We start from the raw sequence: 22,930 nt of genomic DNA, 5'->3' as shown, positions 1-22,930 counted from the left end.
GACTTCCTTCTCCTTCGAGAGGAGTGCGGTAGGCGCGAGGCTCAGTCCCTTCGTGGGTGCATCTGGGTGGTCAGGATGTGACCTTGAGCGGCGGTGCGAGGTGATTGCATCATACGCCGCCTTTTCCGTCACGGGGTCCTGCAGTTGTTGCATTGTGGTTTTATGGCAGACATCGAGTTTCGAGGTATCTGAGGTGCTGAGCTGCTACTCCACACCATCAGCACAGCGACATACTGCTTATATCTTCTTGACGTCCTCCTAAAGGCCCTTTTGCGGACTCATCCGCCGGCTGGAGGCACCCAGGGTCCCGAGATGCTGCCGATAACGACGAACATGATGGCGACGCGGTGTTGAGCAGTCGAATAAGAGTGGTCCGGAAAGTGTTCCTGAGTGAGGTGTCACGCCATGTCTAGGCCTTACGCGCCACATATCACAAAGCGGGAGGGCTGTTAAACAGAAGCTACCACTACTGCAGCATATGCGAGGCGACAAAGTACGCCGCTGGGAGACGTACAGTATATCTGTGGTGTCGCAACTTGAGAATCAGGGCGGTGGGTGAATGTACACAGTGATGTGCTTGAGTAGTGCGTGCCACATCCTTCGTCTAACTTGAAGTTGAAGATCACAGGGATCAGCTCCGCGGAACGCCCATCGGTGAACATGGGATATTTATACACCATACTGAAAGTATCTACGTTGGGGAACTCCCATGCTAATGGTCCACCTGTTCATACTCCGTGTGATAAGGGACGCCTTGAAATGCACAAAAATACCTCCATGCAACGCTCTGGTTTAATTATCAACGTCAACATCAACATGACATCAAGAGAACTCTACTCGGCTCCCACCCGACCTAGCTTGTTTCGCTTGAGCCCTCTCGGCCCTTCTTCGCCTTCTGTTTGAGTCATAGTTGCTGACGTCTGTCTCCGTACCGTATACTTGGGTGCCCTGAGGGCTGCTCAAGATGCTAGCATCCGCAGGGATTGGTGGAGGTGGGGGTAGGTTCATGTGCGTTGGCGGCCTCTGGTTGTTACTACCGAAGTTTGGAGGAGGGCCGGGCGGAGGTGGTGGGATGTAAGGCTCTGGCATCTGTAGAGGCGCCCCAGATTGCGGTGGGAGAGGCAATCCTTGCGCCTGTACCATCTCTGCCGCCTGCTGTGCCTCAAGAGCCTCGGTTCTACGCCATCGATCTCCGTCGAGTTGACTCAAGGAGGACATGCTCCCATTGCGGTTTCTCCGTTGTCGTTCCCGTCTCCGGGCGTCCCGTTCTGCTGCCGCCTCTTCCTCATTCAGACGGCGAAGTGTGACATGTCGACCGTCATTGTGCATCTTGACCTTCACTGATACAGGAGGAGAGACAACGCTCTCATCCCGACTGTTCCTGCGTCTTGATGGCGACCCAGATGAGGCTGCTGCAGCCGCTGCGCCGCCAGCGAGAGCGGCAGCGCCTGCAGAGCTGCGGTGACGACGATGCGAACGACCACCAGGAGACATGTAAGCCTCAGAGCCAGAGTCAGACAGAACGGTGTTATCAGCGGGACGTAGAACAGATGGACCGGCAGATGATGTCATGGGTGGCATTGGGGGTGGAACACCACCGTGGGGCCTTGCCACAGAGGGCGTTATGCCGGAGATCTCGGTCTCAGAATAGACGGTTGATGGAGGGCCATTGTGTCTCCGAGGCGGTGCACCATCACCAGTGAATCGTCTGCGGTTGCTGTTTGCACGGGCCATCTTCTCCTCCTCGATGTCTTGTTGCTTCATCTCCTCAATGCGAGCGTCTTCTTTCCTGTTCTTGCGCTTGTTCCACGTGTGCTTAAGAAATCCAATCGCTCCAAGGGTCATGATGCCATCCTTAACCCCGTATGACGATTCCTCTCTTAGGGGATGGGAGTCTGGGTGGTCGTTGAAGCTAGTACGGCTGTCGAATGAGTCGATAGATCCACCGCTTCTTGCTGGACGGTGGCCGCGCATGGGGCTTGCGCCCATGGCAGCTGCCTGAGCTGCTTCCCTTTCTTCGACACGGCGCCAGTCTTGATTCCTTGCTGGTGAGTCAGGCGCTCTTCCTTCCTCCAGGCGACTCAGATCGGTCTGAGTAACTTCAGATTGACCCAATGGGCGGCCGTAGCTAATGTCGCTGCCAGTCGATGTTTCGGTGTAGGCCCGCCTGTTGTCCTTCTTCTTGCCGAAAAGAGACTTTATAGCAAAAGTGCCTCCTACGGCGGCTCCAGCACCGAGAAGTTTGTCCTTCCAAGAAGAGCCCTTGCGCTTGTCATTGTACTTTTCATCGCTTAGATATGACTCGGTGAACTGCGATTGGGTCACTCGCGAACGTGAGTCGGGGCGGGAGCTCAACACTGTGGTATCATCACCACGGCGTCGGCTTCGACTGCGGCTGTGCGATCTGTTTCTTGATGCCAGTGCCGCAAGTCCAGCACCTGCTGCGCCTGCGGTCGCGAGAGCTCCAAGGCCACGACCACCGCGACTTCTTCGGCTCCTGGTGCTAGCAGTGCGTTCGGTGATGTAGGTCGTATTGTCATCAAATCCCATCTCAGGTTGGTTTCTGTAGGAAAGCACGAAGTAGACGATCAGAAGCAAGAACGCCCAGACTGCAAACAGAATAAATAGCACCTTGGGGGAACCATAGAGCGTCAGTCCGAGTGGGATTTGCGCAATACCAAGGAGGAGTACGATGCGACCGATCCATTGGTGTAGCTGTACAAGTCAGTAGAAGTAAGCAATTAGACACAATACATAGACGTACGATAAGCTTCAGTGGTATCTTGAAGCGCTCCTTGCCTTTCTCAAGGCGATGTATAATAGACCCTCCCAAGACCTGTACAACTACAAGAGCATACAGAGCTACACCAATGCCATGATGTGGGTTCGTCAAGGATCTCTCGAGGCCAACAGCTTGAAACCCAAGCACGATAAGCGCGGTCGCAAGCAGTAGCGTCACGATCTGGAGCCAGATGTGTACGCGCAGGGCGAGTCGTGGGTTACGGTGATAGAATCGAGCCATGAAGACGGCTCCTGGTACGACGAAGAGGAAGGTGATGGCGGCAAGAACACCGTGGGCAGTGACGAGGGGCTTGTAGCCAGCCATGTTGCGAAAGCGATTGCCCATGCCTGAGTAAGTCAGCAACGTCTCTCCAGCCTTCTGCCTGATACACTTACCATTGTAGCGCATGGTGTCGAAGTTGATACCCATCAGGTTGGGCAGCAGGAAGGTGTTGCGCTCTGAATCCCATGTTCCGTCACCGACATACATGGAGTCAGAGGAATAGACGCTGCTCCCGGGAGGAGAGAGCCCTTGGTCCGACATGGTGGTGGTTGTCCCTCGAGATTGGTCTCCAAGTCGGTCGGAGTGATGACGCAGATATGGATGTATGCGCGGGAAACCTAGAAGGTCAAGGTAGTGATGATGCAGGGACTAGAATCAAACAACGCGCGATTAAGCCAGCAAAAGATGGTGGAACCGGGGAAATCGTAACGTCGTGAAGGCCGTCAGCATAAAGATAGTTTGGTTGTTCGCCTTCAGGTGGCTGGTCGTGGTATCGATTTTCGTTGGACGCTGAACTTGGTGAACGAGCTCGTCCGGCGTTGCGGACAGCTCTCTAGAGAACGTCAGTCGTGTCGCTGTTCCCTTGGTATTCCTGAATAGATGGAGAATTCTGCAGTGTTCTCCTTCGCGCGCAATCGTAGTCGTGTTGCCTCAGAATTGGAGAGGCTGGACAGCGGGTAGCTGCACCACCTCACTAGCTTGGTGAGGAAAGACCCACCGAGTGTTTACTCCACCCTGGCCCAGCAACGGCAGGTTGATTCGCTCTAAACGAGAAATGGCTCTGGAGGTGGCTGGTCCCACCCAATCGCGATGCATCTATCTCTATAATCAGCTACGATGGTCCCTGCGATATGTCTTCCCGGTTTCGAGTTCTGGACTGTGCGCTGGCAGTGAGGCGGACTCCAGATCTACGTCAGACCGCCGTTCGGGCTTGCTGGATAGCAACCTCGACATCACCAGCAGCTTCATGTCGTGCAACTCAGTTTATCATCGCCTGCGCATACAGAATGAAATTGGACAAAGGGCCAAAAGGTAGAATGTCGCAGTTAGTCATGTCCAAAGTTAGTGGTATCTCCGAATCGACCCCAGGCGCCTGTGCTGTGTGACTACACGAAAAAAGCATCAACGCCCAACGAGCTCCAAGGCGATCTGCAGACCCACGCTCAATTCTCCACCTCCAGCATCTCCCGGAGCGCTTTCTCAGATGCTGTGAGCCATCGACCCTTCTCCTCGAGTTCATCGCCGATACCGCCGCCCTCCTCTTTTCTTCGCCTTGCCTCCCTAGCTGCTGCAACTGTGCCTTGCTTCTGTGTCTCGAGCGGGTTAAGCTCACGCTCCAACTTCTCCAGCTCCTTTGCTCGGTTCGGTAGAGAAGATTGCAGCTGCGCGATTTGTGCATTCAGCGCAGCCAGTTCTGCCTCCCGCTCATTAAGCAGCCGTAATGTCTCTGGCAGCGGCAGGCCGAGCTCAGGGTTGCTCGAAGTGGGCGTCTGGTCCTCCTTCAACTGCCCAAGGCTCGCTTCCAAACCCTCAATCTTCGCGGGCAAGCTCTCAAGTTGCTGTCGTTTCAGTTGCACTGCATCATAACGTAATGCAAGCTCTTTGCCCTTTCCCTCTAGCTGCCTCAGTATCTCGGCGACCTCGTGTTTGCGTTCCTTCAAGCTCGCTTTCAATGCGAGAACCTTCTTCTCCTTCTCGATGTTCTCCGCGGCCTCAACGAGTCGCGGCGGATCTTCCGTGAGGTTCTTTAAAAATTTCTCTTTCGTAACTTGTTCTACATAGGAGAAGCGTAGCTTACTGAAGAGCTCCTGGTGTGACTGTCAGTCTTGCGTCAAGTAAGGTTGCCCATGCATACGGACCTTGTAGTGCTTCAGGTCTGCTTCCAGAGATGCCGGATGTGTGTCAAAGTTCTGATCATCCTCGTCGACTGAGGCGCCTGAGTTACGCTTGTTCGAGGACTGAAGAACATCCTTTGGCTTGAGAGGCTCTGTAATGGCAATGATTTTGAGCTCGTGTTCTTGCTCTAACTGTGCAAGAGCTGACGCTGGTGCAGGCACAGCAGACACAGACTTGCGCGTAGCTACCATCTTAAGCTTATCTCGCTAAGGCTGTTGTGCGAACCGATACGTGTATATTGGAGGGATGTTTGTTTTGGCCCGTGAAGGCGCCTGCCTGCAGGGCTGAAAGCCGCGGCAGTTACCGTCTTGGGCCTAGGTCAGACCCTCCATCATCGAGGGCTACGCTTCGAACACTACTCGCTTTTACACCGCAAGCATGTCATTCGATATCGACGATGATGAGTACGTCGCAAAGCTTCTTGCGCAAGATGCCAAGAAGATGACTAAGACCTACGACTTGGTCGGTCTCGATGCCTTCGACCCCAAGAGGTGCGTAGGAAGCGTCTGAGCCCTGCTGCTTTCACATCTCTCAATATCTATATGCTGCAACTAATACCGTCTCAGGCCAAGAGCTGGTGCACCAAAACCTAATACGAACTTCCTGCGACACATCATCCGCCAGACCGACAATCACAATGCCGCGCTGTTGGCAAAGGAGGCCGAGGAGTCAAGCTGGCGACTCAGGCAGATGAATCGCAGTATTGACAAGGAACGCACAGAGGCAGTGGATAGGGCTAAGAGGAGGATCGAGGGCCGCCTGAGTCCACGACCAGACCACACCGACTCCCGGGAACGCTCGAGTCAGAGGATTGTCAACGCCAATGACAAAGATGCTGGCAGAAGCGATCGAAGTAGGCGGCATCATGATGATCGTTCAGGTTCGCGGTCTAGACGACACAGAGACCGAAACAGGGACAGGCACAGACTCAAAAGGCATCGCGAAGTTGACGAGAAAGATCAAACATCACACCAATCGAAAAGATCAAGAAACCACCGGGAGGACGAGCACCGACGAGGCTATAGCGGTGATGAGGACGAGAAAAGACCTCGCGATCGAGATCAAAGAAGGTGCAAATCCTACTCCAAATCCCCTTCACGATCAAGGTCAAGGTCACCTCACTGCAAGCCATATCGAACACGCGACCGCACGCGCTCACCTCGACGTTCCCCTCGACGCTCTTTACGGAGCCCTCGAAATTCCCGAAAGAGCAAACGGCGGTCGCAAAGCTCAGCGTCTGACTCAGACCCTCTTGAAGCCATCGTCGGCCCTCTCCCTCCTCTACCTGAACCAACTGTCCGCTCGCGTGGTCGAGGCGCCCTTAAGAGCAACTCCCTAGGCATCGTATCACGCTTCTCTACAAATTACGATCCCTCTATGGACATGAAACCCGGTTCAGACGCCGAGGACGACTGGGGCGAGGCACTGGAGGTCATACGTGACCGAGAACGTTGGAAGCAGCAAGGTGCGGATCGACTACGTGCTACAGGGTTCAAGGATGAACAAGTGAAGAAGTGGGAGAGAGGCGGTGATCCGCTGGAAGAGGACGTGGTGTGGGCAAAGAAAGGACAAGGTAGGGAGTGGGACAGAGGTAAAATCTTGGACGAAGACGGAGACGTGGATTTGAAAGCCGAGTGGGGACGATTAAAGTAAATACTCGCCGCGGCAATGTGGATATGTACAACTATGCACGACCTCCTACAACTTCATACCCAGAACCTTATGCACCCTCAGCGCTTGCCTGATACTCAGGTCAAGCATGATCTCCTCACTTCCACCCGGAATAGCATATGCTCTGACATCCCTGTACAGCCTCTCGACCTTCGCACCCTGTCCACCGCGGCTGTAACTCAACCCGCCAAAAATCTGACTTGCTTCCCTTGCGCAGAACTCGAAAGTGGTCGTACTCTGCGCCTTCAAACTGGCAATAGCTCCGCCAAGCTTCAGCATGGCTTCTGTCTCGCTCATGAGCTGGCACTGGTATACCAAGTTCTCAAGCCAGTTGTAGCTAGCCTCGATCTGGCGGGCCATATGTGCGAGCTTGAGACGGATGACAGGGTGGTCGATTAGCTTCTTGCCGAAGGTCTTGCGCTTGTGTGCATATTTGACGCTTTCCTCGTAGCATACGCGAGCAAAGCGGACAGACTGGATGACGATGCCGATGCGCTCATGGTTGAAGTTTGTCATGACGACCTTGAAGCCCTGGTTTTCCTTACCGACGAGGTTCTCGACGGGCACCTTGACGTCTTCGAAGGTGATGTAGGTTGTGCCTGATGACCAGACGCCCTGGCAGTCCATCCTGCGGGTTGATACGCCGCCGGCCGAGCGCTCAATGAGCAGGACCGAGACGCCATTCATGCCCTTATCGGAGGTGCGGACGGCGGTTGTGAAGTAGTCGGACCAGATACCGTTGGTGATCCACTTCTTCTCGCCGTTGACAATATAATGCTTTCCGTCTTCGGAGAGCTTGGCTTCGCAGGTCAGTCCTGCGACGTCACTGCCCGCATCAGGCTCTGTGATGGCAAGACAAATGCGCTTCTCGCCGCTGAGCAGGCCAGGACCAATGCGCTTGATGAGCTCCGGCTTAGCGAACTTGAAGACTGGCGGAGCACCAATACCGTAACCACCAATGAGGTTCCAGACAAGACCACCACTGCCAGTGCGAGACAGCTCGTCTGTAAGGATCATCTCGTGGAAGTGATCCCACTTCTCAGGCGGCACGCTTGCTACGCGCTTGTCGGTGTATTGTGATGGGTAGTGGATACCAAGCAGACCGGCAAGGTAGCCGCGCTCGCCCATCTCTCTGTAGATCTCGTCCGGGACCTTCTTTGCCTCGTCCCACTCGGTGACGTTGGGCATTATCTTCTCCTCCACCCACGCTCGTACTTCCTCGCGGAGAGCTACATGGGTGTCGTTGTAGTATGGTGAGTGGTATGTCTGGTACCAAGAGGGATCGGCGTATGGGATGAGGTCTCCAAAAGAGTCGAACGGCTCTGCCTCCTCGGCGGCAGCTTCAGTTGGCTGAGGAGCAACGGCGCCTGAGACAGCCTCAGGCTGGACAATCTCTTTCTTCTGCGGTGGTGGTGTTGCAGGAGGTGTGGGAGGCGCGGCTTTAGTGTCCAAAGAGCCCACTTGCAGTTGTTTCTGGTACTTCTTGAGAATGCTCTCATTGTGGTATTTCCAGAACTGCTTCGAGGCGTCTTTGCCGGCAACGCGGGTAAGAACTAGTCTTGGTTAGCTCTTGTCATTTCTTGCCGTCGATTTGGGGAGTGATACTCTTCTTTCCTCCTGGATGCTCGTCTGCGAATTTAGTTAAATCGTAGACATCTTCATCAACAATGATGTACAGATCGTCTGCAGTCTTGTGTGCCGCAACATCGACGGTAGAAAAACGCTTAGACATCTTGATGTAAAATGAGAAGTGAGTAGGTTACAAGAGGAGACACAGTCACAAGACAAAGGAAGCCGCACAAAAGTAATGGATCTATAAACGACCAGTGTTCGGCATCTTTCACATGCAACGCCAAGGAGTCTGGGGACGCACATGAAAGTAACCGCATCTGGCGCATTCCGGGGTATCGCCCGTGATCTCGTGAGCGCAATGGGCACTCTTTCATTGGCTGAGGTACGGCGTGAGCGGCTGACCTGCTGCTTCGAGGTGAGACGTGGTTGACGTCAATGCGACGGAGAAGCCGAGGTACCGTGTTTTGGCTGTGCGAATGCGTTCACGGGCCAGCACCACGGTGTTCACAAGCCAGACGCTGACAATTAGCTGGAGTACAATGCGTCGGAGCTACGGAGCCGATTTCATTTTGTTCGCGTCGCTTACTGACATGATGTTTGCCGTTGCTGGCATGTCGATAGAAGTTGTGAAGCTGTGCTTGTGATCTTGTGCGGAGTGATCTCCCTGCGTTTGTCATCATGGCCGAGCAGCTGAGGCAGGCACAGACAGCGCACCGATACTTTCTTCCAAACAAAACATTCGTATAACTATTGACAATCGATCAAACATGCCAAGAGAAGTCTAGGTGAGAAAGGCTTTCGGTATCAAGTCTCCAAGCGGTCTTTAAAGCGATGGCCATTGTGGACACGTCAGACCAGATCTGTGGCACAGGTGGGTAGCGAAAATCTCCCAAACTCTTGACCTCTCAGCGTGGCATCTAATGACGTTTACAGTGATGCTTGCAAAGCCTAATAGTGCGAGTGCCATCCATCACCACGGCGAAGAAGGTACGGCCCTGCTTCGAGCATTCTGCCCTTGCCTTCGCCGGTTCTATACAACCTCACAATATTGAAACGGACGATATGCTCATCTCGGACATTGACACAGTTGTATATGCAGTCAGTGGTCGAGGAGCTATAGTGAGTGAGAATGGTAGGAAGAGACAAGAGCTAGCCCCAGGTGACTTTGCTCTCATCCCAGCATACGTACGAACATCTTATCAGACTCATTTATGTCACGTGCTAATGCTAGCAGGCGGAACACCAGGGGGTCAACAATGGCGACGAGGAAGTCAAGTGGATCATCACACGTGGTGGTCGCAATCCTGTTGTGCACAACCTTAACAGTTGGGGCAAGAGCCAGGATTCAGAGATGGTACAAGGAGCATACTGAATTGTAGAAAACAATAAGATACCCATTATGTATCGGCTTCCGACCCCGGGTTAATGAACCACCCTCGGCGTGACTCAACTCGGCTCACGGGTCGTCGTCACACCGTTGTGTACCCTAGCCAGCAATTCGACGTCACTTCTCCTATTCATCTCTCTATCTCGTTTCTTCGCAAAAAACTATGCGTCTCGATCATACTTCTGTGGAACGTGGTGCTCCGTGGGAGGTGTTATCGACCTCCCAGCCGTTCACGAGCTCTAGACCACGCCAATGATTGGTCCGATATAGTTCGCTCCGCGCATAGTGGCAGAGCACTATGACATCCTTCCATCGTGGATCTCAGCTTAGAGCACCTGTGGAGATGCTTGAATTTTTTTCAAAAGGCTTGCCCTGCCGTTGTAGCTATGCAGTGGAATTGGACTTCTACTCCCGGGCCTCAGCCACAACCGCACTACAGGATCTTGGCCCCATACAGCCTCCTCGGAGTACAGCTGCAGCAGAAGCTATATCGAATTGGTTGAATCTTCGCTAATTGATGTACTCCCATCGCTAAGCACGGAATAGGACATGCCATAGCCTCGTTCGCAGCAGACATACATTCACAGCAGTTGTGTAACACATCGAGACCAACTTATGAGCTGTGCTTTTTCACCAAATATCAACAGGCTTGATAGTCTCCTATTGCCACAAGACTTAATCCTTAATGAAGTCGAGCAATTCAGCAATGTCGAACTTGAGGATGGCCACTGTTCTCTCGCTCGTGGTCGCTAGCCACGCAACCGTTGACTACAGCCAATATGTAAACGTTTTGTAAGTACCAAATCATACCCATAGACCCAGAACTCATTTTGTGTTGTTGAAGTATGGGCACTGCAAAAGGAGGCAATCGGTTTCCAGGAGTTGTCGCGGCGCCATTCGCCATGACAAAGCTCGGTCCGGACGTCCAGAACAGCACAACGGATGCCTACTCTGGCTACCTGCCAATAGGGAACATCTGGGGTTTCAGCATGATGCATGAGTCTGGCACAGGTAAGCTCTTTAAAAAAATTGCGATCGCAACGATGACTAAGTGCGAACAGGAGGAGCACCGAAATATGGTGTAGTATCCCAAATGCCAGTCGTAGGCCAAGTCTCCGACCCTCTTGCAGACCTTTCCCAGCCCAGGTTACATGTAGACGAAGGTGGTGTTGGCTGGTACAAGTCTAGTCTTGCAAACGGCATTACAGTAGAGCTTACCGCGTCTGAGCATGCAGGTCTTTACTCGTATACCTTTCCCGAGGCTACGAATGAGTCGTCATCCATCGTTGTCGATGTCTCTCATGTACTGCCGAGCTTCAGAGGGCTCGGCTGGGAGCAGCACTACTCTGGTGGTGCGCTCAAACTGCTTTCAGAATCACACTACGAAGGCTCAGGCACTTACAATAACGGTTGGAATCTAGCGCCTAACTGGACGATCTACTTCTGTGGGAAATTCGACCAGAAGACTTCAAGCTCACGAGTCTTTGCCCAGAGCAATGCTACCAATGCCAGCTATGGGCAAACTGCAGGGACCGGTCGTCTTGGAGGTGTCTTCACTTTCAACGAGACCAAAGTGACGTCTCGTGTTGGCATATCCTTTATCTCGACCACAAAAGCCTGCCACAATCTGGAAAATGAGATCCCGGGCGAAACCAATCCGCACTCCCTAATTCAAGACGCCCAAGCTCGATGGAACCAAGAGGTCTTCAACAAGATCCAGATGTCATCGGACACCACCGAAGACCTTCAGCTCCTGTACAGCTCCCTGTATGGGATGTTCCTCATCCCTTCCAACCGGACTGGAGAGAATCCAGCATGGAGCAGTGGTGAACCGTACTACGATGATGTATTCACACTTTGGGATACCCACCGGTGTCACACGTCCCTCTTCCAGGTAGTCCAGCCTACCGCATATGAAGAATTCATACGGTCGCTAATTGATATCTGGCGACATGATGGTTTCATGCCTGATGCCCGATCGTCGAACTTCAACGGTCGTGTTCAGGGTGGCACCAACGCCGACAACGTCCTAGCCGATGCTTACGTGAAGGGTGTAAGAGGCGCCGTAGACTGGGAAGACGGCTTCTCCGCCATGCAAACCGATGCCGAAGTCATACCGCCACTCGAGATCGTTGATACTAAAGCTCCTGATGCATCGACCAAAGAAGGCAGGGGCGCACTGCCTGACTGGCTGCAATATGGATACATCACACCTCGTTTCACTCGTGCAGTATCACGAGCCGTAGAGTACTCTACCAACGACTTTGGATTGTACCAAGTCGCCGTTGGCCTTGGGAAGACCTTGGAGGCAGCCACGTACCTTAACCGCTCACGCAATTGGCGTAATCACTGGAACCCTAGTGCCACATCAGGAGGCCACAATGGCTTCATGGTTCCTAGAAAAGCTAATGGATCGTTCGTTTCGCAAAACCCAGAGGACTGTGGTGGCTGCTACTGGGGCGATGCTTACTACGAAGACAACACCTGGATCTACAGTATGAACGCGATACATGATGTGACCGAGCTGAAAAGGAGAATCGGTGGTGATAAGAGGTTTGTTGGGAGGATTGACAAGCTGTTCGAACTTGGCATCTTTGATGCTGGTAACGAGCCTGGATTTACGAGCCCGTACCTGTACAACTTTGTGCAGGGGCAACAATGGAGGAGTGTCGAAAGAGGTCGAAACATCAGCACTCTTTACAACTCAGGTGAGAGTGGCCTACCGGGCAACTCGGACGCTGGAGCCATGGAGAGTCTTCTGATTGTACGTCCAAGTCTGCGACCTTTCAACTTTTCGGTTCTAATTTCGGCGGTAGTGGCAGATGATAGGTCTTTGGCCCATGACTGGTCAATCAACCTTCCTCGTTCTAGCTCCTGTGTTTGAACAGATGACGATCGATCTTGGAGACGACAAGACGCTTATTCTGTCGACAAGTGGAGGCGATCGTATCAGTGCACCTTATGTTCAAAGCCTGAAGGTGAATGGCAAACAGTGGGACAAGTCGTGGGTATCATGGGAGGATGTATTCGCCAATGGCGGCAATTTGGACTTTGTTCTTGGAGCAAACAAGACTGAGTGGTCGACGGGTGAGTTGCCGCCGAGTCCAGCGTCCGGAGAGATACAATCTGTTATGCATTAGTGTGCCGAAGGACTGCGTCGCGGTATGGTAGCGCAAAGATGGCAGAAACAACGACCTCAAGGCTCTGTCCGATATCATGCTAGTGACTGACCGGAGCAAGAAGCGCCACTCTTCCCCGCATTCAGCACACACCCTCACTGTTGAATGACCTGCTCATTATGTTGACATGCTGGATCGCATGAACGCGAGGATTGCTAGGCGCGATATCTGAAGAGCAGCAGGATCCGAAACCGTTCTAGACCGCCGACCGCCGTCTCAACATAATCGCGCGCCATTCGCTGAATCGCGCCGTTTCCCTTGGCTTTCGCCGCCCGGCCTTCACGCGCATTACGCCACCAGGGTGTTCACCCCGCTATGACAGGGAACACTCGCTTCTACACCGCCCAGGGTACAGGACAAACCCATAGACATCTACCACGAGGTCTCCGTGAACCGTCACATGGTCTGTAGGCACCCTGAATAAAGCCTCCACTAGCGTCCATACGCCCAACCGCGAGACACACCCGCCAAATCGCAGGAGCAAGTCTTCGTCTTGCGTTCTGGGCTGACGGTGCGCCCTGGCCTGAGCTTCATCCTCTGACAGCTATTTGACTCGTTCACTTCCCCACAGCTTTTCTGAGGGCCTGACACTTGCGATCACACTTGAAGCTGGGGTTCAGCCTTCTCCACGCGACCCCACCTGTTCACCATGTCGACGATAATCGCGTCAACTTCGTCAGCTGCTGCCTCCGCAACGGCCAGGCCACAAGCACCACCCCAGGCTGGTGTGCTTGAAGGTGTCAATCCCGTGCACTTCGATGCCAAGAATCCAATCATCTTATTCATCGTCCAGGTAATTTTTCACCATTGCCCTGGATCGACTGCATGTGTGCCAAATGCTTACTGTGTAATTTACAGGCGTCAATTATAATCATTTTCTGTCGACTGCTTGGCTGGCCTCTTTCGAAAATTCGCCAGCCTCGCGTTATCTCTGAGATCATCGGCGGTATCCTTCTTGGTCCATCAGTTTTCGGTCGTATTCCAGGTTTCACAGAGTCGATCTTCCCAGCACAGTCTATGACCAACTTGAATCTCGTTGCCAACCTCGGTCTGACCTTGTTCCTCTTCATCATTGGTCTCGAAGTAGATCTGCGCTTCTTGCTCAGTAATTGGAAAATTGCTCTCAATGTCGGTGTCGTCAGCATGGTCATCCCCTTTGGCATGGGATGTGCCATTGCGGTCGGACTGTACAACGAGTTCAAGGACGAACCAGGAATGGTCGAGATCGACTTTGCCATCTTCATGCTTTTTATCGGTGTAGCCATGGCTATCACGGTAAGCTGTTTGCTCGAACGGTTCGCGATGTGTAACTGACTTCCTCAGGCGTTCCCCGTGCTGTGTCGTATCCTCACTGAACTCAAGCTTCTGATGACCCCTGTCGGTGTAATCGTGCTTTCAGCTGGAGTAGGCAACGACGTTGTAGGCTGGATCCTCCTCGCACTTTGCGTCGCTCTCGTCAATGCAGGCACCGGTCTTGCGGCACTTTGGGTGCTGTTGACGTGTGTAGGATACATGCTGTTCTTAGTTTATGCGGTTCGACCGGTCTTTGTTTGGGTGCTGCGCAGGTCGGGAGCTTTGCAGGATGGTCCTACTCAGGGCATCATTGCTCTTACCCTCATCATCGCGCTAGGCTCTGCCTTCTTCACCGGAATTATTGGAGTACACCCTATCTTCGGAGCTTTCATGGCTGGCTTGATATGTCCTCATGAGGGTGGTTTTGCCATCAAGGTCGCTGAGAGGATCGAAGATCTGATCGGTGCTCTGTTTCTGCCATTGTACTTCACGCTCTCCGGACTCAACACCAACGTTGGTCTTCTCGATTCCGGGATCGTCTGGGGTTACGTCTTTGGCGTGATCGCAGTCGCGTTCTTCTCGAAATTCATCGGCGCCACACTTGCAGCTCGAGGATCCAAGATGCTTTGGCGAGAGTGCTTTGCTGTAGGATCTTTGATGAGTTGCAAGGGTCTCGTCGAGCTGATTGTACTGGTAAGATCGTCACATATATAGAAGAGACAGAGCTAACATATTCAGAACATTGGCCTGAACGCCAAAATTTTAAGCACACGGACATTTACGATCTTTGTTGTCATGGCCCTGGTTACGACATTCGCATCGTCCCCTCTCACGATGTACTTCTACCCACCCTGGTACCAGAAGAAGGTAGAGGCCTGGCGTCGCGGCGAGATCGACTGGGACACCGGCAAGCCACTGGATAACACCGACAGCGTTCAGGATGGCGTTCACTTCGACAAACTGGCTGCTGAGAAGATCAAGCGTGTTACGGTGTATCTACGTCTCGACAGCATGCCCAGCCTGCTCGCGTTCACATCGCTCTTTGGAGGTTCTCAGAAGCCTGCACCTAAGGTCCATCCGTCAATCGGCGCTAGCACAAGCAAAGAGACCGGGGACTCATCCTTGGAGGAAGTCGCGACCAGTCGACCAGTCGAGGCTTACGGTCTGCGCCTGCTCAATTTGACAGATCGTGGCTCGTCCGTGATGCAGGTCTCCGAGATGGAGAGTTACACTGCCTACGATCCTGTAGTCAACACATTCCGCACCTTCGGCCGCCTGCACAATCTTGCCGTCAGCGGAGAGGTCCTGGTCGTTCCTGAATCCTCCTTCGCGGACACCTTGGCCACGCGCGCCTCGGACTCGAATCTGCTCCTCCTTCCTTGGAGTGAAACAGGTGGTATGTCCGAGCAAGCAATCATCGAAGACAAAGGCACCAAGAACAAGCTCGCTGCGTCTTCCTACGTTGACTTCGTGAACTCTACGATCGAACAGTCCACTACTCCTGTTGCTGTGCTTGTGAATAAGAATTTCGGCGGCAGTAAGAACAAGGACCGCAGGACAACCCTCAAACTCTCTCGTACCTACAGCAGTGTCAGTCTTCACGCAGATCAGGCTGTTACAGCTCCCATCGCGGACCGCAGCCATCACATCTTTTTCGCGTTCTTCGGGGGCGCAGACGACCGCGCTGCGCTGCGCCTCGTTCTCCAGCTCGCAGAAAATGCTCAGATCACCGCCACACTTGTCCAATTCGATGTACCGGAATCATTCCTCGGTAGGCCGACAGCATCGACGTCCTCCATCACCTCGCCTAGCAAGGCAGGCGAGACAATCATCACCACGACGGTACCCACTGCCCGCGAACACGACGCAGCATTCTTCGCATCGCTGCGCGCCTCTCTACCAGCGGAGCTGGCGAACCGTGTCATTTTCGAGACTGTTGTATCTGAAGAACCCATCAAGGATGTCATCGCACGCGCAAGCATCGAGATTGGACAGTCGCCGAAGAATGCAGGTGACCTAATTATACTGGGTAGAAACATCGACAGGAACAACGCTCTCAGCACAGAAAATGCAGATGAGATCAGAAGCGTATCGAGCGCATCGAGCACACTAGGCTTATTAGCTGAGAAGATATGGGAAGGCAAGCTCGGTGCCAGCGTGCTGGTTGTCAAGGCGGGCGCTTCGGCGAACTAAACTGCCATGAGCTATTGTTTTGGCATTGCTGGCATCTATGAGATAAGACGATATCATGTCCATATGGGGCGCGTTGAGCATTTAGCAGGAGTTGATTCGATATGACCAAAGTGAAGGTTTATTTTGTATCTCAAGGCCGTTTGGGGATTCCTTTAGCCAAGCCGGAGTATTGCCCAAATGAATCGCACGCAATGTTAAACAATTCATTCACAAGGCTCGATTTGCGAGCACTCTGAACCGTACCGTGCAATTGCTATGCTCTCGTCGAACCCCAAACCGCTAGTCGTTCGAGGCCGAAGTCTGCTGCTGTTTTGGTTCGCGGTTGAACCCTCGGACGTTGAGCTACTCAGGCGATGCGGAGCTCTGGAGATGAGCTGCGCTAAGAACCAGTAGTCGTCGGTCGCTGGCCGTGCACGGATGCACTGGTGCCGCTATGCATTCGAGCCCCCATACAGGCAGGCCGCATTTTGCTCATCCTTCGCGCTCCACGACACCGTACGCTCTTGCTGCCTGACTTCTTTGCTGAATTCACGCACTCTCTGTCAACAGTTCGGACATTGGACCGCCGCCCATCGCCATTGTCCAGCTACCTCCACGCTGCGCTAGTCCACATTCTACACGAGCGACTTTCTAAAGTTGTAGCAGCCATGGTGTCGCCCAAGAGCATTGTTTATTATGTCTTCCACCCCAACCAGTTGCGCTCGATCATCCAGTGGTAAGGACAGCTTCTGCGCGGCTTGAAATATTCGCTCCGTTCGCCCTGCATAGCACACGCAAGATTAACACCTCACACAGGAAGGTCTGGCACAACCCCGTCCATGAGCGCAACGAAGACAACGACTCCGCAAACCTCAAGCGATGCTTCCACTTCCTCAATCTAACGAGCCGCAGTTTTGCGGCCGTTATCATGGAGCTGCACCCTGAGCTGCTTGTTCCCGTTGCACTGTTCTACCTGATCTTGCGTGGACTCGATACGGTAGAGGACGACATGACACTTCCCCTTGAGAAGAAGGAGCCCATACTCCGAAGCTTCCAAGATATTCTGGAAAAGGATGGGTGGACGTTTACAGAGAACGGACCCAATGAGAAAGACAGGCAGCTGCTGGTCGAGTTCAATGTGGTCATTGAGGAGTTCAAGCACATCAAGCCGGCATACAAGGATATCATCAAGGACATCACCAAGCGCATGGGCAACGGCATGGCAGACTACGCGAACAATGCAGAGCACAACCTAGTTGGCGTCAACACAGTCAAGGACTACGAGCTGTATTGCCATTACGTTGCCGGTCTCGTTGGTGAAGGTCTGACACGCCTTTTTGTTGAGGCTGGCCTTGCCAACGCTGCGCTGCTGAAGAAGCCGGAGCTCATGGAGTCCATGGGACAATTCCTTCAGCAGGTCAACATCACCCGTGACATCAAGGAGGACTTGGACGACAACCGACGATTTTGGCCTAAGGAGATCTGGTCCAAGCACGTTGACAACTTTGAGGACCTGTTCGCGCCGGAAAACAAGCAGAAGGCATTGGACTGTAGTTCAGAGATGATCTACACAGCTCTGACACGCGCGGACGACTGCCTGTACTACCTTGCAGGACTGCGAGAGCAGAGTGTGTTCAACTTCTGCGCCATCCCTCAGACCATGGCTATCGCGACCTTAAACGCCTGCTTCCAGAACTACGACATCTTCCAGAAGAACGTAAAGATCACAAAGGGCGAGGCCTGCCAGTTGATGGTCGAGTCGTCGCAGAATCTCCAGCTTGTCTGCGAAGTATTCAAGCGGTATGGCCGCAAGATTGCGAAGAGGAACAACCCGCACGACCCCAACTTCCTGAAGATCAGCATCACTCTCGGAAGGGTAAGGAGTCCTTTTTACTCTAAAAGACTTGACTGACTCCAGCACAGATAGAGCAGTTCATCGAGTCTATCTTCCCATCGCAGAAGCCGCCTGCTGATACCAAGTCACCCGCCAGCGTCGAGGAGGCTGAGAAGGCGAAAAAGCAGGCGTACGAGGACAAGTGGGACATCATCTATATGACAACTGCTGTCGTCATGACGGTGCTGATCATCACATCCTGCATGGTCAGTCGTACACAACCTTCAATGAAGACTCACCCTAACACCTACTAGGTCTTTGTTGCCTATCTTGCTGGCGCGCGTTTCGACATCGCGTACTACGAGATCAAAAACCAGCTGGGAGAACTTTTCGGCTGGGCAGAGCCCAAGATCATAGAGACAGTCAAAGTCGTGACCGAGAAGAGCGAGCTCTAAGCCGCTAGGGAATAGTAATCTTCATGCCCATATGTGTTATAATGGCAGCGACATACCTTCTTCGTGGACGCAGGAATGCAGTGAAACCTAATGCATCTTGAACGGATATATACTCGCCGCGTAACAATGGCGTACGCATGCTATTGCTTCCGAGACGCCCATTGTCCACACGTGCCTGAAAGCGGCCTACATGGTGTTTTGGCTTTGACGGTTTCACAAGAGGACGACTAGCGTGGCCTTGGCGTCTTTTTTCGCTTGAACAGCGGGTGAGTCGCGAACGACGCAATAGACACACACGCAACTGCTTCACCGCGCGCACGCCACTCTCACCTTCTGCAGTAGACCAGGCAGAACACCTCCGCGACTACTCATCCTTGAACTATCGCCCGGCGCGACTTCAACGACCCCTCATCAACCTACCTCGATCCACCCACAACCTCCGCATTCGCGTACGATTCGTCTGCCACTCGCAGCACCACTCACTACCTACCTCTTAACGCCTTCTACCACAATCACAATGGCTGACGTTGCCACCGCACCGAACCCTTCTCAGCAGGTCCCTCTGGACACCATCCCCATCTCGCCTGTTGATGGCAACTCAACGTCCGAGGGCCAGGACAAACCCTCGACCAGCGCAAACACAGACGACAGCGCCGTCAAGACCGTCTTCCACGACCCCGAGAACTTCAACGTCAAGCACCCGCTCATGAACACATGGACGCTGTGGTTCACCAAGCCCCCAAGCGGCAAGGTGCGTGGACACTTGTTCTCCCTGTCGAGGTCGCACTAACAACATACAGGGCGATAACTGGGCTGAGCTGCTGAAGGAGGTCATCTCGTTCGACTCGGTCGAAGAGTTCTGGGGCATATACGTGAGTGCTGGGGATTCGCAGATTGTAGATAGCAAAGCTAATAGTGTATACAGAACAACATCACACCCACATCTGACTTGGCACTCAAGTCCGACTACCACCTCTTCAAGAGCGGCGTTCGCCCTGAGTGGGAAGATTCGCAGAACAAGCACGGCGGCAAGTGGGCGTTCCAGTTCAAGGACAAAAAGGCCATTAACATCGACGCACTCTGGCTCCACGTTATGCTCGCTGCTATCGGCGAGAACCTTGAGGACGAGGAGGACAACGAGGTGATGGGTGTGGTGGTCAACGTTAGGCGAGGGTTCTACCGTATTGGTCTGTGGACTCGCTCCGTTGGCCGCGCTGCCGGCAGCAGGACACAAGAGCAGGGCAAGGAGACCCTCCAGAAGATCGGCAAGCGATTCAAGCAGGCTCTTCAGCTCAAGGACAATGAGCCCGTCGAGTTCTCTGGTCACACGGACGCCGCCCACTCTGGTAGCACTCGTGCCAAGGCCAAGTTCACCGTCTAAGCATTTGCACAACGTGGAGACGACTAAGTGTGATAATGTCAAGCAGAGGCTCGCCACTGCGATTTCTCTGTTCAGAACGCTCAAGCGCAGTCACAGCTAGGCTGCGCTCAAGCGTGATTTACTACCCGGTTTACCCAAAAGCATTTTCACGTACCGATGATGATAACGGGATTGGGTTTCTAGCATGGCGTCTGCATGGAGCGGCGATGGGTCATCTTGGGGTCTAACATGGTTTATGGTCAGGGCGGGTGATGCAAATCGGGCAGTACGCGGGTTTGGGATGCAAGTTTGATAGATGTGAGCTCTTTTACTTGACAGACGTTTCGAATGAGAGAGTATGAAGATATGACATTCGCGAAAAGCCCCAGCCGTGCGTTGCCGAGTTAGCCAGGGCATGTGGAACGGCAAGCTACGACGTAATTTAGTGGCGCAGGCGGCGCGGCCACAATTTGAATCATGCCCAGCAGGCTCCATATCCCACCGACATTCTCACTCGACTCTGCACATACTATTGCTCAGCAAAATGGTGTTGGAGACTGCATACTACGACGCCCTGGGCGTCCCGCCCACAGCGACGGAGCTCGAAATCAAGAAGGCATACCGCAAACTCGCGATCAAGCTGCATCCCGGTAACGACGCGATTCTTGCACAGCAGCGGCAACGAGCCCGCCTGACACCAGACAGACAAGAACCCGGGCGACGAGACTGCACATGCAAAGTTCCAGGAGGTGCGTTGGCCGCCTACGACGGCGTTCACAGGCCGCACGCTCGATACTGCGCGGATAGCGGGGCTGATGTGACAACAGATCGGAGAAGCCTACCAGGTCCTCAGCGATGACCAGCTGCGCGCGAACTACGACAAGTATGGCAAGGAGGGCGCTGTGCCGCAGAGCGGGTTTGGTCCGTATTCAGGACTACCGTATGGTCGCTGCAGTGTGCTAATCGTGTGACAGAGGACCCTTCCGAGTTCTTTACCATGATCTTTGGCGGAGAGGCCTTCGTCGACTGGTATGCGATGCCCGGAACGCGACTGCAGTAGATATGGCAGGCTGACAGACGCAGGATCGGTGAGATCTCCCTCATGAAGGACCTCACCAAGACCATGGAGATCTCGATGCGCGAAATGGAGGAGCAGGAAGCCGCCGAGGCCGAGGCCGCACGCGCAGAAGCCGCCGCCGGTGGTTCTGCATCGACTGCTACTGCCACGACGACTGCCACGACGGCTGGCACGCCGGCTGGCACCACACCCGCTGCCGATGCTGCCACCGCGACCCTGGCTGCCGCGCCCAGCGCTGGCGCTCAAGCGAAGGAGGCAGAAGCCGCTGCAGAGCGCGCCGCAGCCCCGGCCGCCGATACTCCTCCAGCGTATGCTGTACCGCCGCCCGCATATGCTGAAACCGCCGCCGACGCCTCGACCGCCACTCCTGCTGCTGCCGCTGCTGCCGGCTCTTCGTCCGGCGCAAGCACACCGAAGCCCCGCGGTATCCCAATCCGGCCTGCGATAATGGACAAGACCGAGGAGGACGCCCGCATGGAAGCAGCCAACATGACCGATGCAGAGAAAGAGCTTCGTAACAAGGAGAAGAACAAGAAGGGCGGGCTCACGAAAGAGCAGCGCGAGGAGCTTGCAGCATACGAGATGGAGCGCAAGAAGATCCGCGACGAGCGCGTCGCCAACCTTTCCAAGAAGCTCATCGAGCGCATCTCGCTATGGACCGAGACAGACAAGGCCACCGACGTCACCAAGGCCTTCAAGGACAAGATCGCCCTCGAAATCGAGAACCTGAAGATGGAATCCTTCGGCCTGGAAATCCTCCACGCAATCGGCACAACATACCTCATGAAGGCCTCGTCTTTCCTCAAATCACAAAAGTTCCTCGGTATCTCTGGTTTCTTCTCCCGCATCAAGGACAAGGGTACTCTCGTCAAGGATACTTGGAGCACTATGAGTGCCGCCATTGACGCCCAGCTCACCATGGAGGAAATGGCGAAGCTGGAAGAGCAAGGCGGTGAGGCCTGGACAGACGAGAAGAAGGCCGAGTACGAGAAGAAGGTCACGGGCAAGATCCTTGCGGCTGCGTGGCGCGGCAGCAAGTTTGAGATCCAGAGCGTGCTCAGAGACGTGTGCGATCATGTGCTCAATGATAAGAAAGTCAAGCTGGAGAAGCGCATTGAGCGCGCACATGCGCTGGTCATCATTGGCGAGATGTGCCAGAAGGTGAGTTATATGTCCCTCCAGAATGGTACGTTTGGACCGAGTGCTAACCCAAGACAGGCCGAGCGCGACCCCGAAGAAGAGGGCGACTTCATGGCCTTCGAGCAGCTCATGGCCGAAGCCGCCGCGAAGAAGGAGAGCAAGCACGACAAGAAAGAGAAGCACAAGCACCACCACGACAAGAAGGAGAAGGACAAGGCGACGGCATAGTCTGTCGAGCTCAATGCGGTCCCCGGGGCTCTGAGATAGCCAAGGTCGCCTTGCCGACTGCTCTTGGTTCGTGTCTTCCTTTCTAGTTGCATACCTGGTTCGTGATATCCATAGATTCCATTCGAGACGGCCTGAATTGGAACAAGACCTGGCGTGGTCAAAGCATATTTAGCTCGCATGATGGAGTTCAATGCATAGTTTTGCTCTTTATACTGACATGGACACAACAATCACCCAGGCTGTGAAGCTGACCTTAAAGCCAGACTACCCTTCGATGAGGCGAGGGTGTCAATCGCGGGTGGAGCGTTAAGGTGATGGTAGGCAAGAAACGAATACATTACTGACTACTCGACCACCCCTTACTCGGCCGACCACAGAATCTCAAAACTTCGCTATGCTAAAGCCGTACAGGTTCTTCAAATGAGTGTGAGCACAGTCAACGAATTTGATGACCGGCTGAGAAAATCCTTCGCCTGCTGATAATATTCATACAAAATCTTTCCTATTCGCTGCAGACCGTCCAACAACAAGAAGACGATGCGCCCGCCTACCACAGACCGAACCACCTCCTATCCACGCGGTTTCTGTTACCGCCCTCCCA

The 22,930-nt window shown here is 53.8% G+C and overlaps 10 protein-coding genes across 10 annotated transcripts; 7 read left to right on the top strand and 3 right to left on the bottom strand.

The window, feature by feature from the left end:
• Window positions 1-625: 625 nt before the first annotated feature.
• Window positions 626-3,729, bottom strand: M421DRAFT_415118 (uncharacterized protein). The gene is made up of 3 exons (XM_033590581.1): window positions 3,178-3,729; window positions 2,765-3,129; window positions 626-2,715 (listed from the first exon to the last, which is right to left on the bottom strand). Exons 1-3 carry the CDS (start codon window positions 3,323-3,325, stop codon window positions 823-825), a joined length of 2,406 nt encoding a protein of 801 aa, XP_033454318.1. The 5' UTR covers window positions 3,326-3,729; the 3' UTR covers window positions 626-822.
• A 498-nt stretch (window positions 3,730-4,227) lies between these two features.
• M421DRAFT_230 (uncharacterized protein) lies at window positions 4,228-5,151 on the bottom strand (the record flags this gene model as incomplete). Its single annotated transcript, XM_033588394.1, has 2 exons — window positions 4,228-4,872; window positions 4,924-5,151. The coding sequence occupies 2 exons, from the start codon at window positions 5,149-5,151 to the stop codon at window positions 4,228-4,230; spliced, it is 873 nt and encodes a 290-aa protein (XP_033454317.1).
• A 180-nt stretch (window positions 5,152-5,331) lies between these two features.
• Window positions 5,332-6,926, top strand: M421DRAFT_415116 (uncharacterized protein; the record flags this gene model as incomplete). The annotated part of the gene is made up of 2 exons (XM_033590580.1): window positions 5,332-5,451; window positions 5,527-6,926. Coding segments are annotated over exons 1-2 (1,195 nt in total), but the record flags the coding sequence as incomplete, so codon positions are not given.
• Window positions 6,387-8,678, bottom strand: M421DRAFT_415115 (acyl-CoA dehydrogenase NM domain-like protein). Its single transcript, XM_033590579.1, has 2 exons — window positions 8,237-8,678; window positions 6,387-8,184 (listed from the first exon to the last, which is right to left on the bottom strand). Exons 1-2 carry the CDS (start codon window positions 8,361-8,363, stop codon window positions 6,659-6,661), a joined length of 1,653 nt encoding a protein of 550 aa, XP_033454315.1. The 5' UTR covers window positions 8,364-8,678; the 3' UTR covers window positions 6,387-6,658.
• A 202-nt stretch (window positions 8,679-8,880) lies between these two features.
• M421DRAFT_415114 (RmlC-like cupin) lies at window positions 8,881-9,706 on the top strand. The gene is made up of 4 exons (XM_033590578.1): window positions 8,881-9,074; window positions 9,137-9,190; window positions 9,291-9,388; window positions 9,438-9,706. The coding sequence occupies exons 1-4, from the start codon at window positions 9,035-9,037 to the stop codon at window positions 9,573-9,575; spliced, it is 330 nt and encodes a 109-aa protein (XP_033454314.1). The 5' UTR covers window positions 8,881-9,034; the 3' UTR covers window positions 9,576-9,706.
• Window positions 9,707-10,296: 590 nt separating this feature from the next.
• M421DRAFT_388441 (glycoside hydrolase family 92 protein) lies at window positions 10,297-12,910 on the top strand (the record flags this gene model as incomplete). Its single annotated transcript, XM_033589943.1, has 4 exons — window positions 10,297-10,382; window positions 10,435-10,601; window positions 10,652-12,354; window positions 12,407-12,910. 4 exons carry the CDS (start codon window positions 10,297-10,299, stop codon window positions 12,728-12,730), a joined length of 2,280 nt encoding a protein of 759 aa, XP_033454313.1. The 3' UTR covers window positions 12,731-12,910.
• A 171-nt stretch (window positions 12,911-13,081) lies between these two features.
• M421DRAFT_415111 (uncharacterized protein) lies at window positions 13,082-16,474 on the top strand. Its single transcript, XM_033590577.1, has 4 exons — window positions 13,082-13,562; window positions 13,628-14,044; window positions 14,093-14,755; window positions 14,801-16,474. The coding sequence occupies exons 1-4, from the start codon at window positions 13,419-13,421 to the stop codon at window positions 16,253-16,255; spliced, it is 2,679 nt and encodes an 892-aa protein (XP_033454312.1). The 5' UTR covers window positions 13,082-13,418; the 3' UTR covers window positions 16,256-16,474.
• Window positions 16,475-16,850: 376 nt separating this feature from the next.
• On the top strand, window positions 16,851-18,655 carry M421DRAFT_415110 (farnesyl-diphosphate farnesyltransferase). Its single transcript, XM_033590576.1, has 4 exons — window positions 16,851-16,970; window positions 17,051-18,110; window positions 18,158-18,334; window positions 18,383-18,655. The coding sequence occupies exons 1-4, from the start codon at window positions 16,903-16,905 to the stop codon at window positions 18,521-18,523; spliced, it is 1,446 nt and encodes a 481-aa protein (XP_033454311.1). The 5' UTR covers window positions 16,851-16,902; the 3' UTR covers window positions 18,524-18,655.
• A 90-nt stretch (window positions 18,656-18,745) lies between these two features.
• On the top strand, window positions 18,746-20,261 carry M421DRAFT_415109 (eukaryotic translation initiation factor 4E-1). The gene is made up of 3 exons (XM_033590575.1): window positions 18,746-19,274; window positions 19,324-19,395; window positions 19,449-20,261. Exons 1-3 carry the CDS (start codon window positions 19,041-19,043, stop codon window positions 19,902-19,904), a joined length of 762 nt encoding a protein of 253 aa, XP_033454310.1. The 5' UTR covers window positions 18,746-19,040; the 3' UTR covers window positions 19,905-20,261.
• Window positions 20,262-20,367: 106 nt separating this feature from the next.
• On the top strand, window positions 20,368-22,539 carry M421DRAFT_415108 (DnaJ-domain-containing protein). The gene is made up of 6 exons (XM_033590574.1): window positions 20,368-20,533; window positions 20,589-20,632; window positions 20,711-20,804; window positions 20,858-20,912; window positions 20,967-22,122; window positions 22,180-22,539. The coding sequence occupies exons 1-6, from the start codon at window positions 20,428-20,430 to the stop codon at window positions 22,327-22,329; spliced, it is 1,605 nt and encodes a 534-aa protein (XP_033454309.1). The 5' UTR covers window positions 20,368-20,427; the 3' UTR covers window positions 22,330-22,539.
• Window positions 22,540-22,930: the final 391 nt, after the last annotated feature.

The sequence above is a fragment of the Didymella exigua genome (assembly GCF_010094145.1).
Source record: "Didymella exigua CBS 183.55 unplaced genomic scaffold M421scaffold_1, whole genome shotgun sequence".
In the NCBI taxonomy this organism is placed as follows: Eukaryota; Fungi; Ascomycota; class Dothideomycetes; order Pleosporales; family Didymellaceae; genus Didymella; species Didymella exigua.
This window is presented reverse-complemented; position numbering and strand designations above follow the sequence as displayed.

Coding starts and splice junctions, on each gene's coding strand:
- M421DRAFT_415118 (XM_033590581.1), bottom strand. CDS start 3,325: ATGTCGGACCAAGGGCTCTCTCCTCCCGGGAGCAGCGTCTATTCCTCT. Junction 3,130..3,177: donor CGACACCATGCGCTACAATG/GTAAGTGTATCA, acceptor TGACTTACTCAG/GCATGGGCAATCGCTTTCGC. Junction 2,716..2,764: donor AGATACCACTGAAGCTTATC/GTACGTCTATGT, acceptor TGACTTGTACAG/CTACACCAATGGATCGGTCG.
- M421DRAFT_415115 (XM_033590579.1), bottom strand. CDS start 8,363: ATGTCTAAGCGTTTTTCTACCGTCGATGTTGCGGCACACAAGACTGCA. Junction 8,185..8,236: donor GCATCCAGGAGGAAAGAAGA/GTATCACTCCCC, acceptor AACCAAGACTAG/TTCTTACCCGCGTTGCCGGC.
- M421DRAFT_415114 (XM_033590578.1), top strand. CDS start 9,035: ATGGCCATTGTGGACACGTCAGACCAGATCTGTGGCACAG. Junction 9,191..9,290: donor CCATCACCACGGCGAAGAAG/GTACGGCCCTGC, acceptor ACATTGACACAG/TTGTATATGCAGTCAGTGGT. Junction 9,389..9,437: donor TTGCTCTCATCCCAGCATAC/GTACGAACATCT, acceptor TAATGCTAGCAG/GCGGAACACCAGGGGGTCAA.
- M421DRAFT_415111 (XM_033590577.1), top strand. CDS start 13,419: ATGTCGACGATAATCGCGTCAACTTCGTCAGCTGCTGCCTCCGCAACG. Junction 13,563..13,627: donor TCATCTTATTCATCGTCCAG/GTAATTTTTCAC, acceptor TGTAATTTACAG/GCGTCAATTATAATCATTTT. Junction 14,756..14,800: donor TCGTCGAGCTGATTGTACTG/GTAAGATCGTCA, acceptor TAACATATTCAG/AACATTGGCCTGAACGCCAA.
- M421DRAFT_415110 (XM_033590576.1), top strand. CDS start 16,903: ATGGTGTCGCCCAAGAGCATTGTTTATTATGTCTTCCACCCCAACCAG. Junction 18,111..18,157: donor TCAGCATCACTCTCGGAAGG/GTAAGGAGTCCT, acceptor ACTCCAGCACAG/ATAGAGCAGTTCATCGAGTC. Junction 18,335..18,382: donor TGATCATCACATCCTGCATG/GTCAGTCGTACA, acceptor AACACCTACTAG/GTCTTTGTTGCCTATCTTGC.
- M421DRAFT_415109 (XM_033590575.1), top strand. CDS start 19,041: ATGGCTGACGTTGCCACCGCACCGAACCCTTCTCAGCAGGTCCCTCTG. Junction 19,275..19,323: donor CCAAGCCCCCAAGCGGCAAG/GTGCGTGGACAC, acceptor AACAACATACAG/GGCGATAACTGGGCTGAGCT. Junction 19,396..19,448: donor AAGAGTTCTGGGGCATATAC/GTGAGTGCTGGG, acceptor TAGTGTATACAG/AACAACATCACACCCACATC.
- M421DRAFT_415108 (XM_033590574.1), top strand. CDS start 20,428: ATGGTGTTGGAGACTGCATACTACGACGCCCTGGGCGTCCCGCCCACA. Junction 20,805..20,857: donor TGTGCCGCAGAGCGGGTTTG/GTCCGTATTCAG, acceptor ATCGTGTGACAG/AGGACCCTTCCGAGTTCTTT. Junction 20,913..20,966: donor GGAGAGGCCTTCGTCGACTG/GTATGCGATGCC, acceptor TGACAGACGCAG/GATCGGTGAGATCTCCCTCA.